The sequence below is a fragment of the Peromyscus maniculatus genome, chromosome 20 (genome assembly GCF_049852395.1).
Source record: "Peromyscus maniculatus bairdii isolate BWxNUB_F1_BW_parent chromosome 20, HU_Pman_BW_mat_3.1, whole genome shotgun sequence".
NCBI lineage: Eukaryota > Metazoa > Chordata > Mammalia > Rodentia > Cricetidae > Peromyscus > Peromyscus maniculatus.
Window position 1 is genome coordinate 52,892,235 of NC_134871.1, and position 20,947 is coordinate 52,913,181.

Here is a 20,947-nt window from a genome sequence, read left to right on the forward strand (position 1 = left end):
TTAATCCAAGTACCAACCATAGAGACCTGGAGGTCTATATAGACAGGCAGTGATGAAGAAGTCATGTGGTTGGGTTTAGAACCAATGAGAAGGCAGAACAGAAAGTCAATAAAAAATAGACACACAGGAAGTAGGCCTCTTTCTCATGGGAAGGATGGCAGCGGCTGGTAAGCTAAAGGCCATTCACTAGTGCTCTGACCTCTTGGGCTTTTAACTCTTTATTTGGCTCTGTGTTTCTTATTTAATAAGGCTGCTTGGAATTACATCTACAATATTGTATGTACATGCACCCCCACTCACATGTACCATGGTGGACACATGGAGGCCGGAGGACAACCCGTGGGAGTTGGTCCTTTCCACCATGTAGGTCCTAGAGGAGGTCTTCAGGCTTGGCAGCAGGTTCCTTTACCTGATGCATCATCTTGCTGGTCCTCCATGGAGGGCCATCCCCGTGGGACCGCTGAACCAATGCCCTGGCATCTCAAGCATTTGTCCTGAGGGGCACAGATGACCCCTTGTTGGGTGGCTGCTCAGAAGCAGTGTGGCCTTGGCTCTGGGCTCCGTCTTGCTCCTGGGACAGCTCTGCCTTATGTGTTTTAACACGGTGCCACTCAGTAGGGCCTGTGTCCTTCATCAGCCCCCATACCCTCTTGGCCACCCCATGAGTCGGGGCCTCTCGTTCCCACCCCAGAACAAGTAGACAACACAGAGAAATGTCATTTCCAGACCACCAGGTGGGCCAAGCCTTAGGCCCTATGAACCCCAAAGCCCCCGGGGGTTGGAGTGTAGCCAGCACAGGTCAGAGCGCTTCTCCAGCTTGGAACCAGGACTCTCACTAAGAGGTCAAAATGGGATGGGGAGCTGGGAGGACCACTGGCTTTCTTTTTCTTCTCTCATTTCTCAAAAGCACACACGGTGGTATGGTGGGTTCTGCCCACAAGTGGGGGACACACTGTCATGCCAGCCCAGGCCTGTGCCTCCAGGGCCCCAAAGAGGAAGGACCAGGTGAAAAGGAGACATATTTTATTGCAGTATAAAAGGGCAGGGGGGCCAGCAGCTCTCCAGAGAGAAAACCACAGGGGTCGGTCCTGCCCCGGCCGAGGCTGCACCCAGCACACTGCACCCAGCACGCTGCACCCAGCACGGATCACCAGGCTCGCTAGCAGGTGGCCCACATACCCCGAGACGGGCAGGAAGAACCATGTCCAGTTATGCTAAGAGGGTCACTTTTCCCTTCAAAAGTGCAGCAGCCGCCGCCGCCACCACAGTGCTCCACCCTCCTGAGTGGCAGATCACCCTGGAGGCGGCTCCCACCCACTCCAACCAGACCCACTCACTAGTGGGCTGGACCCAGGTACCCCGCAGGTACAGAAACAATGGCGGCTGACTTCAGATTCCAGTAACAAAATGAGGAACTAGATTTTACATTTTCTTTCTGTAGGTTAAAAGACACACACACACACACACACACACACACACACACACACACACACACACACACACACACACACACACACACACACACTTGGACTCTAGGCCTTGGCAAGAGGCAGCCTGGCTGACTTCCACAGGAAGTTCTCCCCAGAGCCATCTGAGCAGGCCTGGCATTTCCATTGTCACCCTTGTCCAGAGTCTGCCATGGAGCCTCACAACTCCAGAGCACCCTGATCACCTCAAGAGGCCAGCGGATCTTGGTGAGATGCCGGCGTGCAGAGGTCAGCTTCCCATAAGGGAAATACCAAGCCGGGCCTGGCTGGGAAGTCTGCTGGTGAAGGCTCTGGTGAAGGCGATGCCCAGGCATAAGGCTAGGTTGGCAAATGTTTTCCCCTGGCTGTTCTGGGGCCTGTGGGTACAATACAGGGTACTGATACCCTGTTTACAGCAGCCATGGGAAAGGAGGGCGGAGATCCTGGGAAAGAACTCCCTGGCCCCGCTGGATACGGGGTTCCCAAACACTTCCCTGTGGAACCCTGTTTCTGCGGAACACCTCTTCCTCTGTACGAAAACTCTGGGTGCACCCAGGCCTGCGGACATCACTCACTGTCCAGCTCTGCCACGTGGTATGGACCTGATGTCCCACATAAGAAGCAGGAACATGGCTCAGAGGGCAGAGCCTAACTGAGGCCAAGGCTCTGGCTGGGGAGGAAAGGAGGGGAGAGGGAGGAAGGGGAGGAGGGAGAAGGCTGGGCCGGCGGAAGCAGCTCCATGAGCAGGGGCTGGAACCAGCTGTGAGCAGAGGCAGGAGGAGGGCTTTGGGCACCTAGATGATGCGGGTGACGTGACAGCCGGCGGGCTCATCCAGAAACAAGGTGCTGAAGACATCGTTGAAGAACGTGGGGTGGTATCTGCAGGCGCGCTCACAGTCGGGGTTGAAGTTCACCTCCAGGATCTGGGGCTGCATCACCCGCTTTCCTGGTGGCGAAACCGAGAGGTAGGAGGACTGTGAAGGCAGCAAGGTCGGGGTACACATCTGTCTTGGGAAAGTGTGGGATGGGGACTGTGACTTAGGCCCCGATTCTCAGTGTGTGGGTAACAGGGTGTGATTTGGAACATGGATTTTCTGGCTTGACACCTGTTCCCCAAGACTGGAGCCACTCCTAACCCCATTACCCTTAGGGCAATGAGCACACATCGCTTCAAGCTTCGATGACCAGTTTGGTCAGAGCGACCAGCTCACAGGGCTGGGAGGGCAGCTCCAGCTCTCCTGTCCTGAGTTCTCGTGGCCCCCAGTCGGCTACCTTCCCCCGCATTCTGGTGCAGGTGTATTCCCTGTCTCACTCAGTGGATCAGCCAGGATACCCACGCGGGACCACCCGGGAAATGTCTCTGTGAAAAGACAGCCATGGGCTGGAGACATGGCTCAGCAGTTAATTAAGAGCATCTGATGTTTTTGCAGAAGACCTGGACTCAGTTTCTAGAATCCACATGGTGGCTCACAATCATTCTTAACTCCAGTTCCAGGGGTCCTGTGTCTTTTGACTCATCAGGATACCAGGCATGCACACAATACACACACACCTCAAACACAGTACACGTACACACACCCCTACACCTCAAACACATAAAACAAAACACAACAAAAGACAGCCAGGACTGTCCTGGGTGCTGCTGGCAGGGCTGGGGACAGGAGGACTGGGCAGGGAGTGGGTCTTGGTGTGGAGACAGTCCCCTTACCACCTGGATGGCTATCCCACTTGAGCATGAGGTCAACAGCATATACGGCTCGGGATGAGGGGTAGTCGCAGAGGCCCATGGGGGGCGGCTTGGCACATGCCACCTGGAACAGCTCTGTGAAGGCCTTGAAGATCTCGGCCTGGGGACAAGGAATGCTCCGTCATAGGGCGTACTCACCCTGACTTTGGAACTAAGAAGGCCCACTGCCCACTGTCTCTGTCTGAGCCCTGTCATCCAGGTCATCTCAGGCCCAGGTCATCTCTCTTATATTCTTAATGTCTCTAGGCTTGGCAAGATGGCATGTCTGCCTGTCCCCATACTCCTGGAGTCCATTCCGCTTTGCATTAAGGAAGGAGCCCAGAACTCATGAATTCTAGGCAAGCACTCATCTCCAAGCCATGCCCCAGTGCAGGAATCTACCTCCAACAAATCTGCTGATTGCCTATCCTATGACTAGGCCCCCCATCACTCCGTGTGGCCCCAAGGGCTTGGATTTCTGGGGCTGGTGGAGACTATTGCTCTTGGGCTACCTTAGGATGCCCCAAATTCCCTCGTTCCTGCTGAGGAACAGTCTGAAGAGCCTCCAGGTGCACCACACATGGGCCCAGAGTGCAGGGAGGGATCTTAGCCCAGCCATCTCTCCCCGCCCCAGTGAGAAGATGACCCCTCTATCTGTGAGGGAAGGGGGGGGCTTCCAGAACCCCAGCCTGGCAGAGCCCAAGACTCACCTGGACACCACTCCAGGGAAACTCTGGGTACTGCTTCTCGAACTGGGGGATGAACTCATCATAGTGCACCTGCAACAGACGAGAGCCAGTTACGGGGGCAGCGGCAGTCTCTAGACTGAAAGCAGGGCCATCAGCCCACAGGACAGGGTTCAGTCCAGCTCTGGCCCGCAGGGTACACGAGGACTGGAGACCAAGGTTAGTCTAGACAGGCAGAATAACCACTCCGAGCCTCAGTTTCCTCTTCTATGAAAAGGGTATCACTCCCTGCTCAGTCCATGGACTTTACAGGGCTGTTGTAAGGCTCAAGCGAGGAACAGAGGGTCAAAGGCTATCAGGCATGGCTGTCACACCCAGCTCAGCTCAGCCAACTGGCAGCAGGGCCCTGCCCCCCTCTGCAGGGCCCCCCTTCGGAAGCACCCTAGGACAAGATCTGTGGACCAAGACTTTACCCCAAACATCTCAGTAAAGTGGCTCAGGTTTCTCCCAGAGGAGAAATCCCTGCTCAAAGCGCTTCTCAGGTGACACCATCACGAGGCAGAGGCAAAGAGCTCAGTGTCCTCAGGGCTGGCTTCCAACGATGCCAAGGGCCTTGATGCGCAGTCTGGGTCCTGGCTTTCAACCCAATCAGAGGTAAGAGGGACAAGACGCAACAGGACCACTCAGGGTCTGGGTCAGCAGAGCCACCCTGTGGTGGCCGTTCCTTCCTCACAAACCCACTTAGAAGACGCTTGGGCAGGGCACAGAGAGGCACCTCCGAGAGCCGTCTGTCGTGGGAACCAGGTGCTTCTGCGCCCAGTACTCACATGCGGAGCTGAGGCAGGGGAACTGAGAGCTCAAGGCTAGCCTGGGCTACGTGAGGCCATGTCTCACCAAAAAACAACTAACTGGAAATGAATACAAAAAGAACTAAGGTGTGCCTGCAAAGGGAAAATCACACATTCCGGGAAGGGAGGGGAGCGAGGTATATAGTACAGGGTTTCCTGGTCTCCTGTCGGACAGGGTCGTCAGGGGTTACGAGCTTACACTCCTTAGCCTGTCACCATGTCAGAGAGGACCCTGATGTAACAAACCAGTCTACCACTCCCTTCCTCCCCACCCCAGAGTTAGGACCTGGTGCCAGCACCCTACTGTCCCGGGTACACTGCTGGCCTGCCGTCTGCCCTGATGCCTTTAGCACTGGCCTGCAGATGGCACTGCCACCTCATAGTACCCGCTGTGTGGCAGGGAGCCCTATGGAGACCTCACTGCACTGACGCATCTTGGGATCAGGAAATCCTGCTCCTCCATCGTTAACACTGGGTACTCTTGAGCACTGTGGGAAAGACCTCCTGAGAGGACACAGGTCCTGACTGCGACAGACAGAAGAACCTAGACTTGCTCTTGGGCCCCGCCAGGCCCTACCTGCTTCAGCACCACGTCTGGGTCATAGTTCATGACGGTGAAATGCTTCTCATAGTCGTCTAGGTCATTGAGTGCGAAGGGCCTGCGGAAAAGCGGACGGACAAGCGTGGGCTCCCAAGCTCCATGGAGAGCAGCCACACACTGCTGGCTGGGGCTGGCACAGCCCCTCAGCCCCATGTGCTGTGGAGAGTCTCCATGAGGCACAATTCGTCCTGATTCTGTGTTAACGTCCAGCTCACAGGAGTGGCACATTCATTATTGTTAATGACGTCACTGAACACTCCAGAAGCTGTGGGCTGATACGGAGGATGGAGTCCAGTGCATGCTTTCAGGCGCCACAGTGAAGGGGTCTCCTTGTCCAGCCCCTTCCCCGCCCCGCCCCCAGCACCTCGGCCCCAGCCCGTCCCACTTACCTATTGGAGAAGCGTAGCCAGAACACGTCATACACGAACAAGCTCAGAGGCTTCACGGAGCGCAGCAGCACAACGTAGCGGATGTCGAACTTGACATTCCCCACGTCTTCTCGAAGGAACAGGACGGGGCTTTCGATGTACTTGGACACAACCTGGAGGACAGATGTGGACTTGCCAGTAGCTCCTACCTCACCTGGGCAGGACAGCGCACCTGGGGCCTCCTGTACCTTGAGCCCCATGACGGGGGGGGGGGGGGGGGGGGGGGCCGCGCGGGTGCGCGGCGGCGCACATCTCCTTCACCTAGGTCCACAGGACTCTGTCATCATGGCCAGCTGCAGCTGTCCCCTCCTGCATTTTCAAACTAGCTAAGGCATGGCAAGTTCTTTACGCTCACCCGTTTTATACTATTTTTTATATATTTTTTTTTTATATTTTTTTATATATTTTTTATATTTTTTTATATTTTATTTTTATTTGTGAGAGTGTTTATCTGCATGTATGTATGAGTACCACATGCATGCAGCATCCAGAGGCCAGAAGAGAGTGCTGGATGTCCTGAACTGGTGTTACAGACAGCTGTGTGCCACTATGTGGGTTCTGTGGACAGATTCTGGGTCTTTCGCAAGAGCAGCAGGTGTTCTTAACCATTAATCCATCTCTCTAATCCCTACCTTTCTATTTAAAGAAAGAAACATCCCATCAAGTTTCAGCACTTGTGTGTGCATGCATGTGTGCAGGCTAGAGCCCAACCGTGGCTACCACACTTGGGGGTTATCCATATCGATTTTTTTTAAAGACAGGGTCTCTTACTGGCCTGGAGTATGACAAGCAGGCTCGACTGACCATGCTTGGCTCTTTTTGACACCCCTGCTCCCTTCATGGACTCTATGGACTGAACTTGGGTTCTCATGCTTGTGAAGCAAGCACTTTCTTTTCTTTTCTTTTCTTTTTCCGAGACAGGGTTTCTCTGTGTAGTTTTGGTGCCTGTCCTGGATCTCACTCTGTAGACCAGGCTGGCCTCGAACTCACAGAGCTCTGCCTGGCTCTGCTGGGATTAAAGGTTTGTGCCATCACCACCTGGCTTTTTTAAAAATAATTTTTACTTCATGTGCATTCGTATTTTGCCTGCATGCATGTCTGTGTGAAGGTGTCGTATCTCCTTGCAACTGGGGTTACAGGCAGCTATGAGCCACCATGTGGTTGCTGGAAATTGAACCTGGGTCTTTCTGGAAGAGCAGCCAGTGCTCTTGACCACTGAGCCATCTCTCCAGCCCCTGCAAGCACTTTCTTTACTACTGAGCCATCTCCCTAGCCCTGCTTCCAGGTTATAAAAGGAGGAACTCTCCCCAGTCATTCCATTCACTCCACCTGCTGTCTCAAGTCTCCACAATGACTGACAGTCCTCCAAGTTCATTTCCTCCCACCACTGTAGCCATGGCCCAGGAAAGCCTTGTGTCTGAGGCAGCTCTCCCACACAGCCACTGGAGGGCCCTCCCTACAAGATCACTACCATAGACCCAGGGGCTCCATGGGTGATCAGGCCATGTACTCCGTGGTGCGTGCTGATCACCACAAGCTGAGTGACCCTGAGCCACAGGGGACTCTCCCACCCTCGGGCCTAGCCGAAGGTCCTGAGGCCCTCTTCTCTTTGGTGTTTTTGCCTGTGCTTGGAGCACCTGGGTGAGGGGAGCTATAAGCCCACCTTGGGGGTGCTTTCTCGGTGCCGAATGATGCTGTGGAGGTTGTTGGTGACGTGCGTGTCCAGGCTGCGGGCCAGGTTCCAGGGCTTACAGATCCAGTGGTTGTCTTCACCCCTGGGGAAGACATAGTTGAGCCATACCAGCCTTTTAGACAATGTGTCCAAGGATCTGGAGGCAGACTGGCTTGCTAATGTCTGTTAGAAACCCAGTGCCGCAAAGGCACTGAGGTAATCAGGAGGAGTTTGCTGAAGCTAAGAAACGGTATAGGGTGTAGGGCAGCTGCATTCCCCACCCCTACCCACACAGAAGCAACCAGAGAGCCAGCAGGTGCTCAGCTAAGGAGCAGCTGGGCACGGGATACGGATGGGGCAGAGCTGCAGCATTATAACAGAAGCGTCCAGGAGTGTCCGCCCTGCCTTGAGCCTAGGGGACTTACTGTCTCTCCCGGTGCTGAAAATAGCTGATGAACTGGGGCAGCTCAGTGCGCAGGTTGAAGGTTCGGGGCAGCCAGCGGGGACCTTCAGGACCCCCGGCCCGGCGAGCGATGGAGGCCAGGCAGTCCTTTACGGTCAGCAGGTTCTCGCAGGGGAACTGGTTTAGTAGCACCTGTGGCCGCTCCTGACTGAGCGTCCTGTGAATGGAGGTGGGTACGGCCCACTCAGAGGTCAGCTTAGCGTCCCCGAGAGGGGTGTGGGGACTTTAGAGGAAAAGCTTGTGGTCCTGGGGACAGCGGCAGGCAGTCAGAGGCACTGGGTATGAGGTCCTGCAGGCCGCAAGGTACCCACCCACCTGTAGTCCTTGAAGTGTGAGAAGTGGTAGAGGATGTCGGCGTCAGCCTCGCTTTCAGTAAAGGCGAAACGTGGGTGGGTGAGGTGGCAAAGCACCTGCTGCATGTCCGAGTGGACCCTGTGGAGAGACCTGAGTGAGCAGCGGCCCAACGGCGGACAGGAGCTCCTGCTCACCCTGGCTCTGTGGCAGCAAGTCCCAGGGAATTCCTGGCGTCGGCAGCCTGGGCTAGACCCATTTCCTCTGCCTGGCTGTAGAGAGACAGGTTCTCCATAGAAGATGAGAGCACAGAGCTTGCCTCACATCAGGGTAACAGGATGGCTTAGGTGGTCCGTAGATGCTGGTTTCTTAGGTATCGGGCAGGCTAGCATAGGGAGAGCTTAGCATCCTGGGGCTCCGCTTGGCTTGGGCTACACTCCCCCAAAAGCAAATTTCTCCTCCCCATAATGACACCAAACTTGCACAGTTTCTATTCAAAAATACATCCCGAGAGGAGGGTCATTTTGGCCTGAACAGGCTTAGGATACATGGGCAATGAGCTGAAACTGTCCTCAACTTTTAGGGAGACTCTTATTTACTGCTGTATGCCCATAAGTAATTAGCAACATGTAAATCAAGGTTGGGTGCATTATAGGAATAAACACGCACAGTGAGTCAAGAGTAATCTATGCCTCTCAGTCAAAATGGAGAAGCCGGGCGGGTGATGGCGCACGCCTTTAATCCCAGCATTCAGGAGGCAGAGCCAGGTGGATCTCTAAGTTCAAGGCCAGCCTGGTCTATAGCTTGAGTTCCAAGCCAGCCAGGTGCACACAGAAAAACCCTGTCTTGAAACCAAAAGAACAAACAAAGCAAAAAAGGGGGAACCACCCAAAGTTATACCCCCAGAAACTAACCTCCTCTTGAACCTCAGACAAGGAAACCCCAAACAGAAACCGGGACCCTGGAGCGCCTTCAGTCTGTGGCCCACTCCCCCAGTCTCAACAGCGTGTTCCTTTCTAAGCTCTACTATCACTTCATTGGAAATAAAAGTTTCCCTGCTACTCTCTCATTCGTGTACTTTCCGGCTTACATTTATTTATCTGTGCATGTTTGTGCGGGTGGAGAGGTCAGAAGACCACCTGCGGCAGGGAGCTGGTTCTCAGGAATTGACTTTGGGCCACCAGGCCTGGCGGCAGGTGCCTTTCCTGGCCAAGCCATCTTGCTGGCCCTTTTACTTCACTCTTGAATAAGAAGAGACTAAAAACCTGGAAACACCTCAATGGCTGCCATTAGGGAGACACTATTAACCTCCCCATCCCCCTTGATCTCAGCCCACGAAGACAGAGCTGGCGTCCCCAGAGGGCTCTCCTGAATCTGCAGGCCTCCGGTGGGTGTGTTGTCAAGACAAGTGTCCCGGGACAGGTCCTATGTCACGATTCAAACCCAGCACAGGAGTGAGGACGGGGCCCGGAGGTGGCTGTATTTCCGAAGGAACAGAGTGTGAAGGCAAAGAGGACACAGGACATAAGGGAGAAGCAGGCGGCAGCTGGGGGAGGATACTCAGCGGGAGGGCTCAAAGTGAGGCGCGGGCCTGCTGGGAAGGGCTGGCATCAGGCAGGTAACCCGCCTGAGTCAGGAGTGCCAGTGTGAACCATGGCTGCAAGCAGGACGCTGGCTGGGTTCCCATCTAGTCCACCGCAGAGGGAATAGAGTGTGGTGGGAATGGGGTTCACAGCCAGATCTGTGTCTCAGGATACCCCCTTTGCTTCGGCTAGGGCTCTCTCTGGCTTCAGGTAAGAAGGGGAAGAACCCAGTAGAGGGAGGCCATCCCTAGGAAGTGGCAGAACTTGACAGAGTGGAGCACACGGCCCTATTCTAGCTGAACCAAGCTTAGGCAGTCATGGATATGGCATCTAGAGGCCTGGAGAGAGGGCTCCTGGGAAGGCAGAGGCCCTGCCCGGCACTAGGTGGGTGCGGCTCTGTACCCAGGCCCTGGGGCATGAAGTACAGCCATGTCTTTTCCCCGTCACTGCCCATACCCTCAGACTCCTTGGACAGGATCTCCTGGAAATACGGGTGTCTTTTTCCTTTTTTTTTTTTTTTTGGTTGTTATTTGAGACAGGGTTTCTCTGTGTGGTCCCGGCTGTCCTGGAACTCACTCTGTAGACCAGGCTGTCCTTGAACTCAGAGACCTGCCAAGTGCAGGGATCAAAGGCGTGCACCACCACTGTCCGGCAACTTTTTTCCTTTTTTGAGATAGGGTCTCACTGTAGCCCAGGATGGCCAAGAACTTGTGGTAATCCTCCTGTCTCTGTCTCTCATGTTGAGATTATGGGAATGCGCCACTGGGCCCGGCTGTTTCTAAATTTCCAGGGTAAGTTCAACAGCTGCCTCCTCCAGGCAGCCCCGCCCACCCTCTCGCTTTCCTCTGTGGTTCTGAGAACCCTGGACCTGGTACCATCGCCAACATTCCTGGATTCCAAGGCCTGTCTGGGCCACTGACTTGCTCTGGGACCTGGGAACGGCAGTGATTTAAGTTAAGTCTCGGTGAGAGCGGAGAACAAGGGCTCGGTACCTGAAGATGTGGCCCTGGGGACGTGCCACCGGGCTAATGGCGAGGGGCAGCTTCTCCTTGTTTTCCTCCAGGATGGCCTAGAATCAGAGGTAGAGACAGACCTCAGTGAAGGGAGCAAATGACCTCAAGCTTCCCCAATCCCACGGGTCAGACCCATACCCTGCTTCACATCCTTAACTCTTAGTGGCCTCTCAGGGCTACCTGATCTGAGGCTCTGGACTCAGGCCTCCCAGGTCCCCAAGAGTCCAGGCTGGGCAAAGAACACACACACTGTTCTCAGTCTCCACGGTGCGTTCCAGACGCGGGTGGCAAGAGGTGCTGGAACTGTGCAGGGAGGGGCCTCTCGGCTTGAGAGGAGTCCCCAGGGCTGTTCCCGGACGAGGCTGGCTAACTAACAATTTAAAACACACCCAGACTCTGACCCTCCCTTGAAAGGCAGAGCGCAGTCCATCCCAGGACCCAAGGAACTACTTGGAATGAGCAGCAGGGACGAGGTGAAGTATTGCTTCTGAGCCCAGATCACAGGCTCCTCAACTCTCTCCTTCTTGCTCCTGGATCACTCGCTTGAAGAGAAGTCAGCTGCCATGCCTCTGGGACACTCAGGAGCCCACAGAAAGGCACTTGGGTGGAGAGACCCATGTCGACACCGGCGACAGCCAGCTTGACTCATCAGGCCCGAGTCCTCCATACAAATGTCTCAGCTCCAGGGAGGCTCAGACTCTTCAGCTTTGGGGGACAGTCTGCGTGCCCAGAAAACCCCGGACCAAAAGCACTTGTGAGCACTGTATCTAGTTCCTGGCCCCCCAGAAACTGTGGGAGGCAATAAGTATCTGCTGTCCTAAGCTGCTGGAGTCCTTTGTCACCAGCACAGGCCACCCCTGGGCCAGATCGAAGCCTGGGCCCTGGTCCTAAGCAACAAGGTTTCAGGTAAGGAGTGTCTGGCCTCCTAGCTCTCTTCTCCTCCTGCAGCAGTTTCCCAAGGGGGTGCCAATTCTTCATGGTCCACTGATAGACAGTTGGAGGCCAGTGGGACCTTCCCTAGCCATCCTCAAACCTCACTTAGAGCACCCAATTCCATGTTCACCAAACCCTGACTGGATACGGCACTCAGGAGGCTAGGGGCCCAGCTCTGAACCCCCAGCACCCTTCTGTCTGCTGGATTCAGCAAGGTGCCAGAAGACCATGACTGTGGTCTGCCCCTGGCAGTCAGCAACTCACACAGCTTCCATTACAGCCTGGGTTAATGTGCTTACTCCTTCTACAACCTTCAGAGCACTCAGCGGTATCAGGTGTCTGCGTGCCAGAGTAGATTCCAAAACGGTAGAGCAAGGTTTTTGGCCTCTACTGGTCCCTGTGGTTCCTTGACCTTGGACTCTAATTCTTCACACCCCAGTGTGTTTATCATCAACAGAATGTTGGTGAACACTAGGCACAGGCTCCTGTGTGTACAGATTTGGGGACAAGGGAGAAGATGCTTGCATCCCCCTTAAAGATTTTTTTATTTTATTTTATGTGCATTGAGTGTTTACCTGCATGTACATTTGTGCATCATGTGTGTGCAGTGCCCATAGAAGCCAGAAGAGGGTGCTGGAATCCACGGAACTTGAATTATAAACGGTTGTGAAGCTACCTGACCTGGGTGCTAGGCACCAAACACAGGTCCCTCCCCCCTGCAGTAGCGGCCCGTGCTTTTTACCACTGAGCTATCTGTCCAGCCACTAGGGGCTGTGCTACTGATTGCTATTGGGCCTCTCAGCAGAGCCAGGCATTTCCGAGCGAATCCACAGGGTCCTGACCTGCAGGCTGTCCCGTAACAGCAAGGACCCCTTGAGGGTCTGCTGTCTTGTGAAATGTACTACAGTGCAGTTGGGCCCTCTGAACCTATGGGCTCCATGACTTCATATTCAACCAACAGGAGGTCAAAAAGGCTTTGGGGGGAAGAAGTCCTCGGTTGAGAATGTGTGCAGACGTCTTTCTGTGCCGTCATCCCCAAACCACACGACTGTCTCCCGAGAACGACAAACAATCCAGAGAAGACAAGGGACCCTGGAGGCAGGGCTGGCCGTTCCACGTGACAAGCCGGAGTCCCCACAGATTTTAGTACCCGTGTGGTCCTGCAACCCATCCCCGTGGACACCAAGGAACAACTAGTGTCTTCCTGTACCCTGTGAGGGAGCACCTCGAGAAGAGGAGGGGCAGGGTAGCGGGTACAGCCACACCTAGATGCCTAGGCCACCCTTTCCCGAACCCAGGCGACCTGGGATCTAGATCAGGACAGGTGACAAACTGTGGCTCAGGCAGCTGGCGAACATTAAGCCCCATATCTCTCAGGTGTTCGCCAAATGATTCCCTCATCCCACAGTCGCTGGTTTGGAGCCTGGAATCCAGCTGACATTAACATTCGATGAATGGACAGAGAACATTCCAGAAACCACTCAACACTAGGCCCAGGGTTGCAGGCGCAGGGCCACACCTGATAGTACTTGGCAGGAGGCTCAGGCGTGGAGGAGCTGAGGTCCAGCATGTCGGCAGGGGCCCAGGGCAGCAGCATGCATTTCCGGATCAGAGGGTCTGCCTCTCCGTAGGCAAAGTCCCGGGTCACCTCCTCTGCGCCAAGACACGCATGCCCATCAGTGGGGGTGGCAGGAGACCCGCCCAAGGTCCATCCTCTGGGGTGTGCGGGCACCTGACTTACCGCCTGTGTCTAGGTCCCTTAGGGGCCACAGCAGTGTGTAGGCCACCTGCTGCGGCATGTAGAAGAACGGAGCAGTGGCGAAGCTCGGCATGTCTGCATGCTGGATCCTGGAGCCGAACTCATCCATGATGTACCACACGGGCACTTTCTCTTCGGCTGTCTGTGGGCAGGATACAACAATCCTCGGCCACACGTCCACCCACCTGCTGTCTCCCCGACCTGTGTACCCAACATCGACCACTGTTCATCTCTGCTTACTTCTGAGCTTGGAGGTTTCCCCAACCCCATTAACTGGCCCAGGCCTGTGGAAATAAGGCACTAGGTTCAGTAATGGCAGGGACGAGTCCCATGTGCTATCCTGGGCTAGGGAGGGACAAGGAGCTAGACCTTAGTAAACAAACATGGTTTTCCCCAAGCTGAGAGTGGGGAGGGGCTTGAGCCAGGAGGATGAGCCTGAAGGTGTGTCAAAGGGTGGCCGAGAGCCATGGAGGGTAGCATGTTTGGAAGGGGCAGCTGAGTCACTGGAGCTCAGTTTTAGAGGTCTGAGAGAGAGAGGCCTGTGTCCCTTAAGTGCAAAGGCAGAATAGGTACCTTGGTCCCCAGCCTTGATTGGTCCCAGGTACCAAGATAAGGTCTTGCATGTAGCCCTGGTTGGTCTAAAATTAGCTAGACCACTGGGTGGTGGTGGCACATATCTTTAATCCCACCATTCAGGAGGCAGAGGCAGGTGGATCTCTGTGAGTTCGAGGCCAGCCTGTCCTACAGAGTGAGACCTAGGACAGGCTCCAAAGCTACACAAAGAAGCCCATCTCGAAAAACCGAAAAAAAAAAAAAAAAAATTAGCTAGACCAGGCTGGCCTTGAACTCACAGAGATCCATCTGCCCCCCCCCCCCCCCCCCCCCGTGTTGGGAGTAAAGGGGTGTACCTCCATGCCTGGCTGTCACCCGATTGTTTCGCTTTGTTTTATTATTGGTAACATACTCCTGGTAAAGGCACAGAGGCCAGTCCTGGGAGAAAGGGACTTGACTCACCCCGTGGGCCAGCTGGTAGGTCTGGTTGAACTTCCACATCTCCTCCAGCACCAGGGCCACAACTTCTGGGCTGGGCACCTCACCGTGGAACTCGATGCCCATCAGGTTAGCCATACGGTGCAAGAGTCCAGGTACCTGCTGCAGCTGTTTACGAGCATGCTCCACACGACATGTCCAGGCATGGTCAATGAGGAAGATGCTGCCGGTACAAGCCACACACGAACCGCTAAGCCAATGGCTCTCAACCTTCCTAACGCTGCGACCCTTTAATACAGTTCTTCATGCTGTGGTGACCCCAACCATAAAGTTATTTTCATTGCTACTTCATAACTGTAATCTGAACTGTAACGAAAATTTCTGGGTTTTCCAACGGTCTTGGGTGACCCCTCTGAAAGGGTCATTCAACCCCCAAAGGGGTTGTGACCCACAGGCTGAGAATTACTTCACTAAGCAGGACAGGAAGGAAAAAGGAGCAGGAAGCAGAAGGTAGAGCAGGGCCAGGTTCTGATGCCCAGACCTTCTGAGACTTGCTGGCCACAGCCCAGTGCCTCAGCCCAAAGCCACTGCTCTGCCACCCACTCAGTGTGGTTCTGAGAAGCGAGACCTCCTTCTCTAAACTCTGAAGGAGGACAGCGGGAGGTCCCCATTTCCAACCCCATGGACATGAGCATCACAGGGAACAAATGTGGTCAGGCTCTCTGCAACCACTCGGGTAAACGTCGGAGCCTGGCTGCAGGCACAGGGTGAGAGTTCATGCCCCCGCCCTGCTCGCTGCAGATCTAGCAGTGACAGACAGGCACTCAACACAAAGCAAAGGCTCTACACACCGGGACGGCAGCAGGCAAGTGGAAGGGCTGCAGCCCCGCACACCTGCATGCATGCATGCATGCATGTGTACCCCAGGACCTAAGGGCACCAAGAACTTCCTATGGGAGAGGCCTGTCTTTCTTTTTCTTTTTCAAGATAGGGTTTCTCTGTGTAGCCCTGGCCATCCTGGAATTTGCTCTGTAGACCAGGCTGGCCTCGAACTTACAGAGATCTGCCTGCCTCTGCCTCTCAAATGCTGGGATTAAAGGTGTGCGCTGCCGCCGCCGCCGCCGCCGCCGCCACCACCACCACCACCACCACCACCACCACCACCCAACCAGGCCTGTCTTTCTAACCCTGGCCCTAGCAAGCTTTGCTGGTTTAGGGGAATCCACACATACAGGTGCCCAATGAACAAGTCAGCCACTCGCTGGCCCCCTCCCCTGAGCACACAGTCCCTACAAAATGAAAGGAACAGTAATGTTCCAGGTCATGTTCAAGACCGAGTTCAGGAACGCATTACCGTGGCGTTCGTCTCCCAGTCTGTCTGCATATCCTCAAAGGCCGGTTTATTCCTGAACAATGCCGTGTGTGGTACAGAGCCATGCCTCAGAGGTGTGCACTCGGGGGTGACCATGAAGTGTGACAATAGTCATACCCGGGTAGGTACGGGGTACAGAGGACAGAGAACTTCTGGGGCCTGGCAAATACGGACTACTCGGAGGGATGAAGTCCTTAGAGCAGAGGAGACCGAAACAGACACTCGTGTTTTGTGAAGGCCAGAGCTGTCACCTTGACAGACACTAGAGTCACCTGGGAGACGGGCCTCTGGGCACGCCTGTGAGGCTGTCTTCATTATGTTAGCTGACATGGCAAGACACATCTTAATTGTGGGAGGGACCACTCCCTGGGCAGGGGATCCTGGACTTCATAAAATGGAGAAAGCCAGCTGAGTACCAACAATGCATGCACTGTCCTGTTTCTAGACGATAGATAGAACATGAAAGACCTCCACCTCTGTGCACACCCCGCCTCCTCCTCATGATGGACTGTATCTCACACTGTGAAGCAGAATAGACCCTTTCTCCCTCAGCTGACCTGGTTGGTGTAGTTTATCCCAGCAGCAGGAAAAGTTACTAAGACGGGTCCCACACGGTTTGTGGTGGTGGGGGTCCATCCCCAGCCCCTTCCCGGCGTGCCGAGGTGTGGGCCAGCACTGGGCTGCGTGAGGCTTGAGTTCCTGGGCAGTGCCAGACCTAAGTCACTAGTGCACAGATCTGAGTGCCAGGTGTGTGGGTGTGGGGGGGCCACTCTGCCATCAGTGGGGTGGGGTCCATGGCTCACTTGGGGGCTGGTGAAGGAGAAGACAAAAAAAGCTTGGTCCAAGACACCAGATGCCAAGGACACTCAGGGAGTTCCTGCCTTAAGGTTCTGACAAAGCTTCTGGTAGAGGTCCACAGGCCCACCCCGGTGGGTTCCCTGGGAGACGGGAAGTCTTGAGTCTAGATGTGGCTCTGGGCAACACCAGGCTTGGCCTAGGCCTTTCTGCTTTCTGGGAACGTTCCCAGGGTTGAGACAGCAAGCTTCAGGGGGAGGGGACCAGGGCCCTCAGCAAAGCCAGGCTCAGTTAGGTTTAGCTGGGTTCAGCAGCCACATCCTTAACTAACTGGACAACCTCATGCAAGTCCTCTCCCTGGGTTTGCCTGCCCTTAGCAAAAGCAAGAGCCAGAGCACCTTGTGGTGAGGTTACAAGGATGTACTTTCTGGGGCGTCAAGCACGCACGATTCCTGGTAGACTGTCAACAGCACAGGTTCAGACACGACCCCCAAAGCCCGTGGGACACCACTGGCCACACATGCCACAGGGGAAAAGAGTCTAGGTGGAATCTCTCTAAAACCACGTCCAAAACGTTAAAAAAAAAAACAAAAAAAAAACAAACAAAAAAAAAACCCAATGCCCAGACTCGGGTCCTACCTGTTGGGGTCATCAGCCCGGACTCCGTTTTCACTGGTCACGATGACCTTGTAGCACAGCTCACTCCCAGGGTTGGGCTGCTTCCTCTGAGCCTCCCTGGCAGCCTCGTCCTCAGCCTCTTCCACCTCCTCCACTTGCATTATCCCAAACACGTCCCCAGCATCAAAAACCTAGGGCCAGAGCACAATGAATCAGGGGGGTGGGTAGGAGACCCCACCCTTGACCCCTTCACCTCCAAGGAGCAAGCCCTGTTTAGCATACATCCTCTTAGCAGCATCTTAACAGAAGAACTGAGACCTCCCAGGGAAGTAGTCTCTGCCACACTCCCGTGCTACCATCCACAGGCCAGGACACTTTGGAAAAGGCACAAAGTATCCACAGCAGAATTTTCTTAGTGTACACCCCTTGCTTTACAGGGGAAACGAGGCCCTAGAGGCAGAGGGTGGCGCTGGAATGCTGGAGGCAGAGGGGGGATCAGGATGGTGGTTGGCAGGGGGCACCCTGACTTCGCTCTCACCAGAGCTATTCTGATACCAGGACAGCCGAGGCAGCCCACAGGCACCTCCCATACCAGCGCAGCAGGAAGCGTGGCCTGAGGGGTGCTGTGGGTACTCTCGGGGCAGAGAGGGGACTGTGAGGTGTGGGCTTGGATTTCCCAGGCCAAGAAGAATTGGGAGTCAAGGACAGCTGGAGAAGCGACAAGCAGGCCTCTTCTCCCACGCTCCCTCCCAGTTCCCACCTCAGGCCTGTGGTAAGCCAGCAAGTGGGGGAGGGGGTGGGGGTTGGACCTTTGGAATTGGAGGCCTACTTGGGAGGTCTGAACCTTGGCTTTGCCACATATTATGTGATCTCAGGGAAAAGTTAACTCAACCCCTCTGTGACTCAATTTCCCCATCTGTACGGTGGGAAGGTCTGGGTTTGTTGGGATGTTTTAATTACTAACAAAGCAAGGCACAGAATGGGGCCTGGGCTATGGCAAAGGCTCTTACAAGCCAGGCCCCACAATTACACTTGAGACTCAGTTTCCCCACTTGGGGGGGGGACACCCGCCGAGAATCAGATGAAAGGGGACTTAACAGGCGAGTTCTTCCCTCAAACCTCCGCCACTCAGAGCACGACCTACTCAGGCACAGACAAGCTTTTTAGGCCAAAAGACACGGGTTGGGGCCACGCGGGCTGGACTCTTTCAACTCACCGGGAGCTGGGAAGCTATGGGAGGGCGCGCTGGGGGAAAGATTCAGGCCTGCAGTTCTAGGGTGCTGAGGGAAGTAACCACAGGCTGGGAAGGGAAAGAAAGGAATGGGGTTGGGGGTGGGGTGGGGCATCACTGCTGAGATGTCTCATGGGGTAAAGGCGATGGTGACCACGCTTGATGATCTGAGTTTGGTCACAGATTTCTCAAGGTGGAACCAAGTTCTGAAAGTTGTCCTCTGACCTCCATGTCTGCATGTCTGCACACACACAGGCACACAGGCAGGCACACACACATACAACACACACACACTAAATTAATGCACATAAAAGTGTGTGTGGGGGAGCAGGAAGGTTACCATACTCCAGAGTGGAGTCTGGCAGGCCAACAGGAAGATAAGGGAAGCCCTTAGGTGGAGAAGAGCAGAGTCTCAGCTAATCCTCTTTGGATCCCTGAAGCAGCCCTGGGTTGGGGGGAGGCTCGCCCTCATTTAAGACTGGGGGGGGGGGGCTGGAACCCACAACTCAGGGATCATCGGTCCTCCAACCCCCAGCCTTTCACCCCAGACTTTCTACCCTGAAGCCTGGCCTGGCTTTTCCTCGGCTGGGGTACAGGGGGACTACTCCTGCCCTCTTGAGCTGTAACCCCTTGGGAGGCAACAGCAGTAGATGTTCCTCCAAGTGGGAGGGTGGGTGTTTTTTAAAAACACCCCCTATCTTTTCTGTGGAGCTGATCAAGGTAAGGAAGCGGGGCTGAACGCCCGGTGGGGGAGGGTGGCTTTTGGCAGGCAGGTACACAGTCCTGCTGAGCACTCCCTCTGGGCCTGGTGGCCGGTCTACGGTGGTGGTGACTCAGCTTTGTCTGGAATGGCTCAGTAGGGCCTGGGGGGGAAAAACGATGGCTGTCCCTGACTAGGCCACAGCAGCCTAAGTGAGAAGGGACAGGACGCATACTGGAGCTCATTTCCCCCCAGGGAGCCAGGTGCTTGGGTGCCTCCACCCCTGCTTTCCAAATGAGACACGGCTTAGGTGGGGAGCCACCTGTCCATGTGAGAGTGCCCTGGAAGGCTGGCTGAGTTGGACCCCAGGGCATTCCAAAAAAAAAAAAAAAAAAACTGTCCTTTCAGGCAGCATCATGGGCACCTTTTTATCCTCACTAACAGATGGAGATCCGGGTTCTACCTCAGCATTGGCCTGGGATTAAGGCAAGTCTGCAGAAAGTGGCCGAACAGGGGAGGAGGGCCCACCACATGAGCAGAGGGAACCCAGTTCTATGAAGTACCATTCTGTAAGAAGGGGGTACCTCTGACAGTGAGCCTCGATCTATGATGTGGTAGTGCCTGAACACCAACACTGACAGTGGAAAACGCATTTAATACCCCTGCGGTGGGGGCTGACTGGGAGCTGCAACCTCAGGACACTGCCCAGGACCATTTACACGGTATCACGCTAGCCCGTTGAATGCGCCCTCTGCACTTCCCTTCCCAACCCATAGGCTAGGGATGGAGCGCTCTCCCCAAGACTAGGTAAGCACTCTGCTCAGTGAGCTGCACCACAGCCCTATGTGCAGGCTTTAAGCAGGAGATATCTGGCTCATATATAGTGTGGAACGGGACCAAAATCGGCCCCATAGTTAAGGCTCAGGGGACGCCTAGTTCTTGGCCTCTCCTGGTCACCTGCAGCCTTAGTGGGTCTCTGCTGGGAGGCGGTGTCCTGAAGTTAAGCCAAGCTCTAGCTTCGGAAAAGGCGCTCTGCTCAGCCCAGCAGCTGCTCTGTCTTTTAACATTCAAACCTACAGCCCAGTTTTCAGGCCTCAGAGGCCGCACACCCCTAGCTCAGGTGAAAGATGGAGCCATCCCTCAAGGATGGGCAACACCTTTCACCCTCTCTTAGCGTCTTCTCCATCTCCTCGGGCTTACATTCTCCCTAGTCTACAAAGGGTGTGACCGGCGACTCATGCCGTGGGAAGCAACTCGTGTTCTTTACTCCGCGGTGGAGGTGCTAGGATGCCGAGCCAAGCGCATGTCATTTGCAGGTCCCAGCTCATCCCTGGCAGGGCCCAGGTCCTGCAGGATGGCGGCACAGGCGCAGCTCTCGGCCGGTCCCCTACGACTCCCAGATACATCCCACTCCTGAGCCTGTAAGCGGCTCGCTCCCCTTTGGAGCCGCTGGGCTGCGCTCCCCACTCGTCCGCATAGCCCGCTCGCAGCTCGCGCCGCCCCGTACCTCGTTCTCCAACTTGTGCAGGAGGCGGCCCCACAGGCGCTCCGGGACGCCCGAGGCGCGCAGCGCGGGGCCGTGCAGCGACACGAACTCGTCCAGCATCCGCTCGCTCAGCCTCTCGGCGCGGCCTGGGCTACCGCGCGGCTGCCCCGGCTCGCCCTCCATGGTGCTCGGATGTGCACGGCACCGCCCACCGCCGGATTTAAGCCTACGGTGCGCACGCGCCTGCGTCCCGGGCTGGGAGGTCCCGAGTGTGCGCAGGCGCGCT

General features: G+C 55.4%; 1 protein-coding gene across 1 annotated transcript; it reads right to left on the minus strand.

Annotated features, from left to right (window-relative positions):
• Positions 1-1,006: 1,006 nt before the first annotated feature.
• Positions 1,007-20,918, minus strand: Ttll12 (tubulin tyrosine ligase like 12). Its single transcript, XM_006980247.4, has 14 exons — positions 20,683-20,918; positions 17,266-17,435; positions 14,484-14,682; positions 13,452-13,611; positions 13,230-13,363; positions 10,757-10,833; positions 8,206-8,322; positions 7,853-8,047; positions 7,419-7,530; positions 5,717-5,868; positions 5,304-5,385; positions 3,903-3,971; positions 3,175-3,313; positions 1,007-2,412 (listed from the first exon to the last, which is right to left on the minus strand). Exons 1-14 carry the CDS (start codon positions 20,842-20,844, stop codon positions 2,261-2,263), a joined length of 1,920 nt encoding a protein of 639 aa, XP_006980309.1. The 5' UTR covers positions 20,845-20,918; the 3' UTR covers positions 1,007-2,260.
• Positions 20,919-20,947: the final 29 nt, after the last annotated feature.

Coding starts and splice junctions, on each gene's coding strand:
- Ttll12 (XM_006980247.4), bottom strand. CDS start 20,844: ATGGAGGGCGAGCCGGGGCAGCCGCGCGGTAGCCCAGGCCGCGCCGAG. Junction 14,683..17,265: donor CGGGCTGATGACCCCAACAG/GTAGGACCCGAG, acceptor TTGTACCGGCAG/CATCTTCCTCATTGACCATG. Junction 13,612..14,483: donor CCTACCAGCTGGCCCACGGG/GTGAGTCAAGTC, acceptor TCCTGCCCACAG/ACAGCCGAAGAGAAAGTGCC.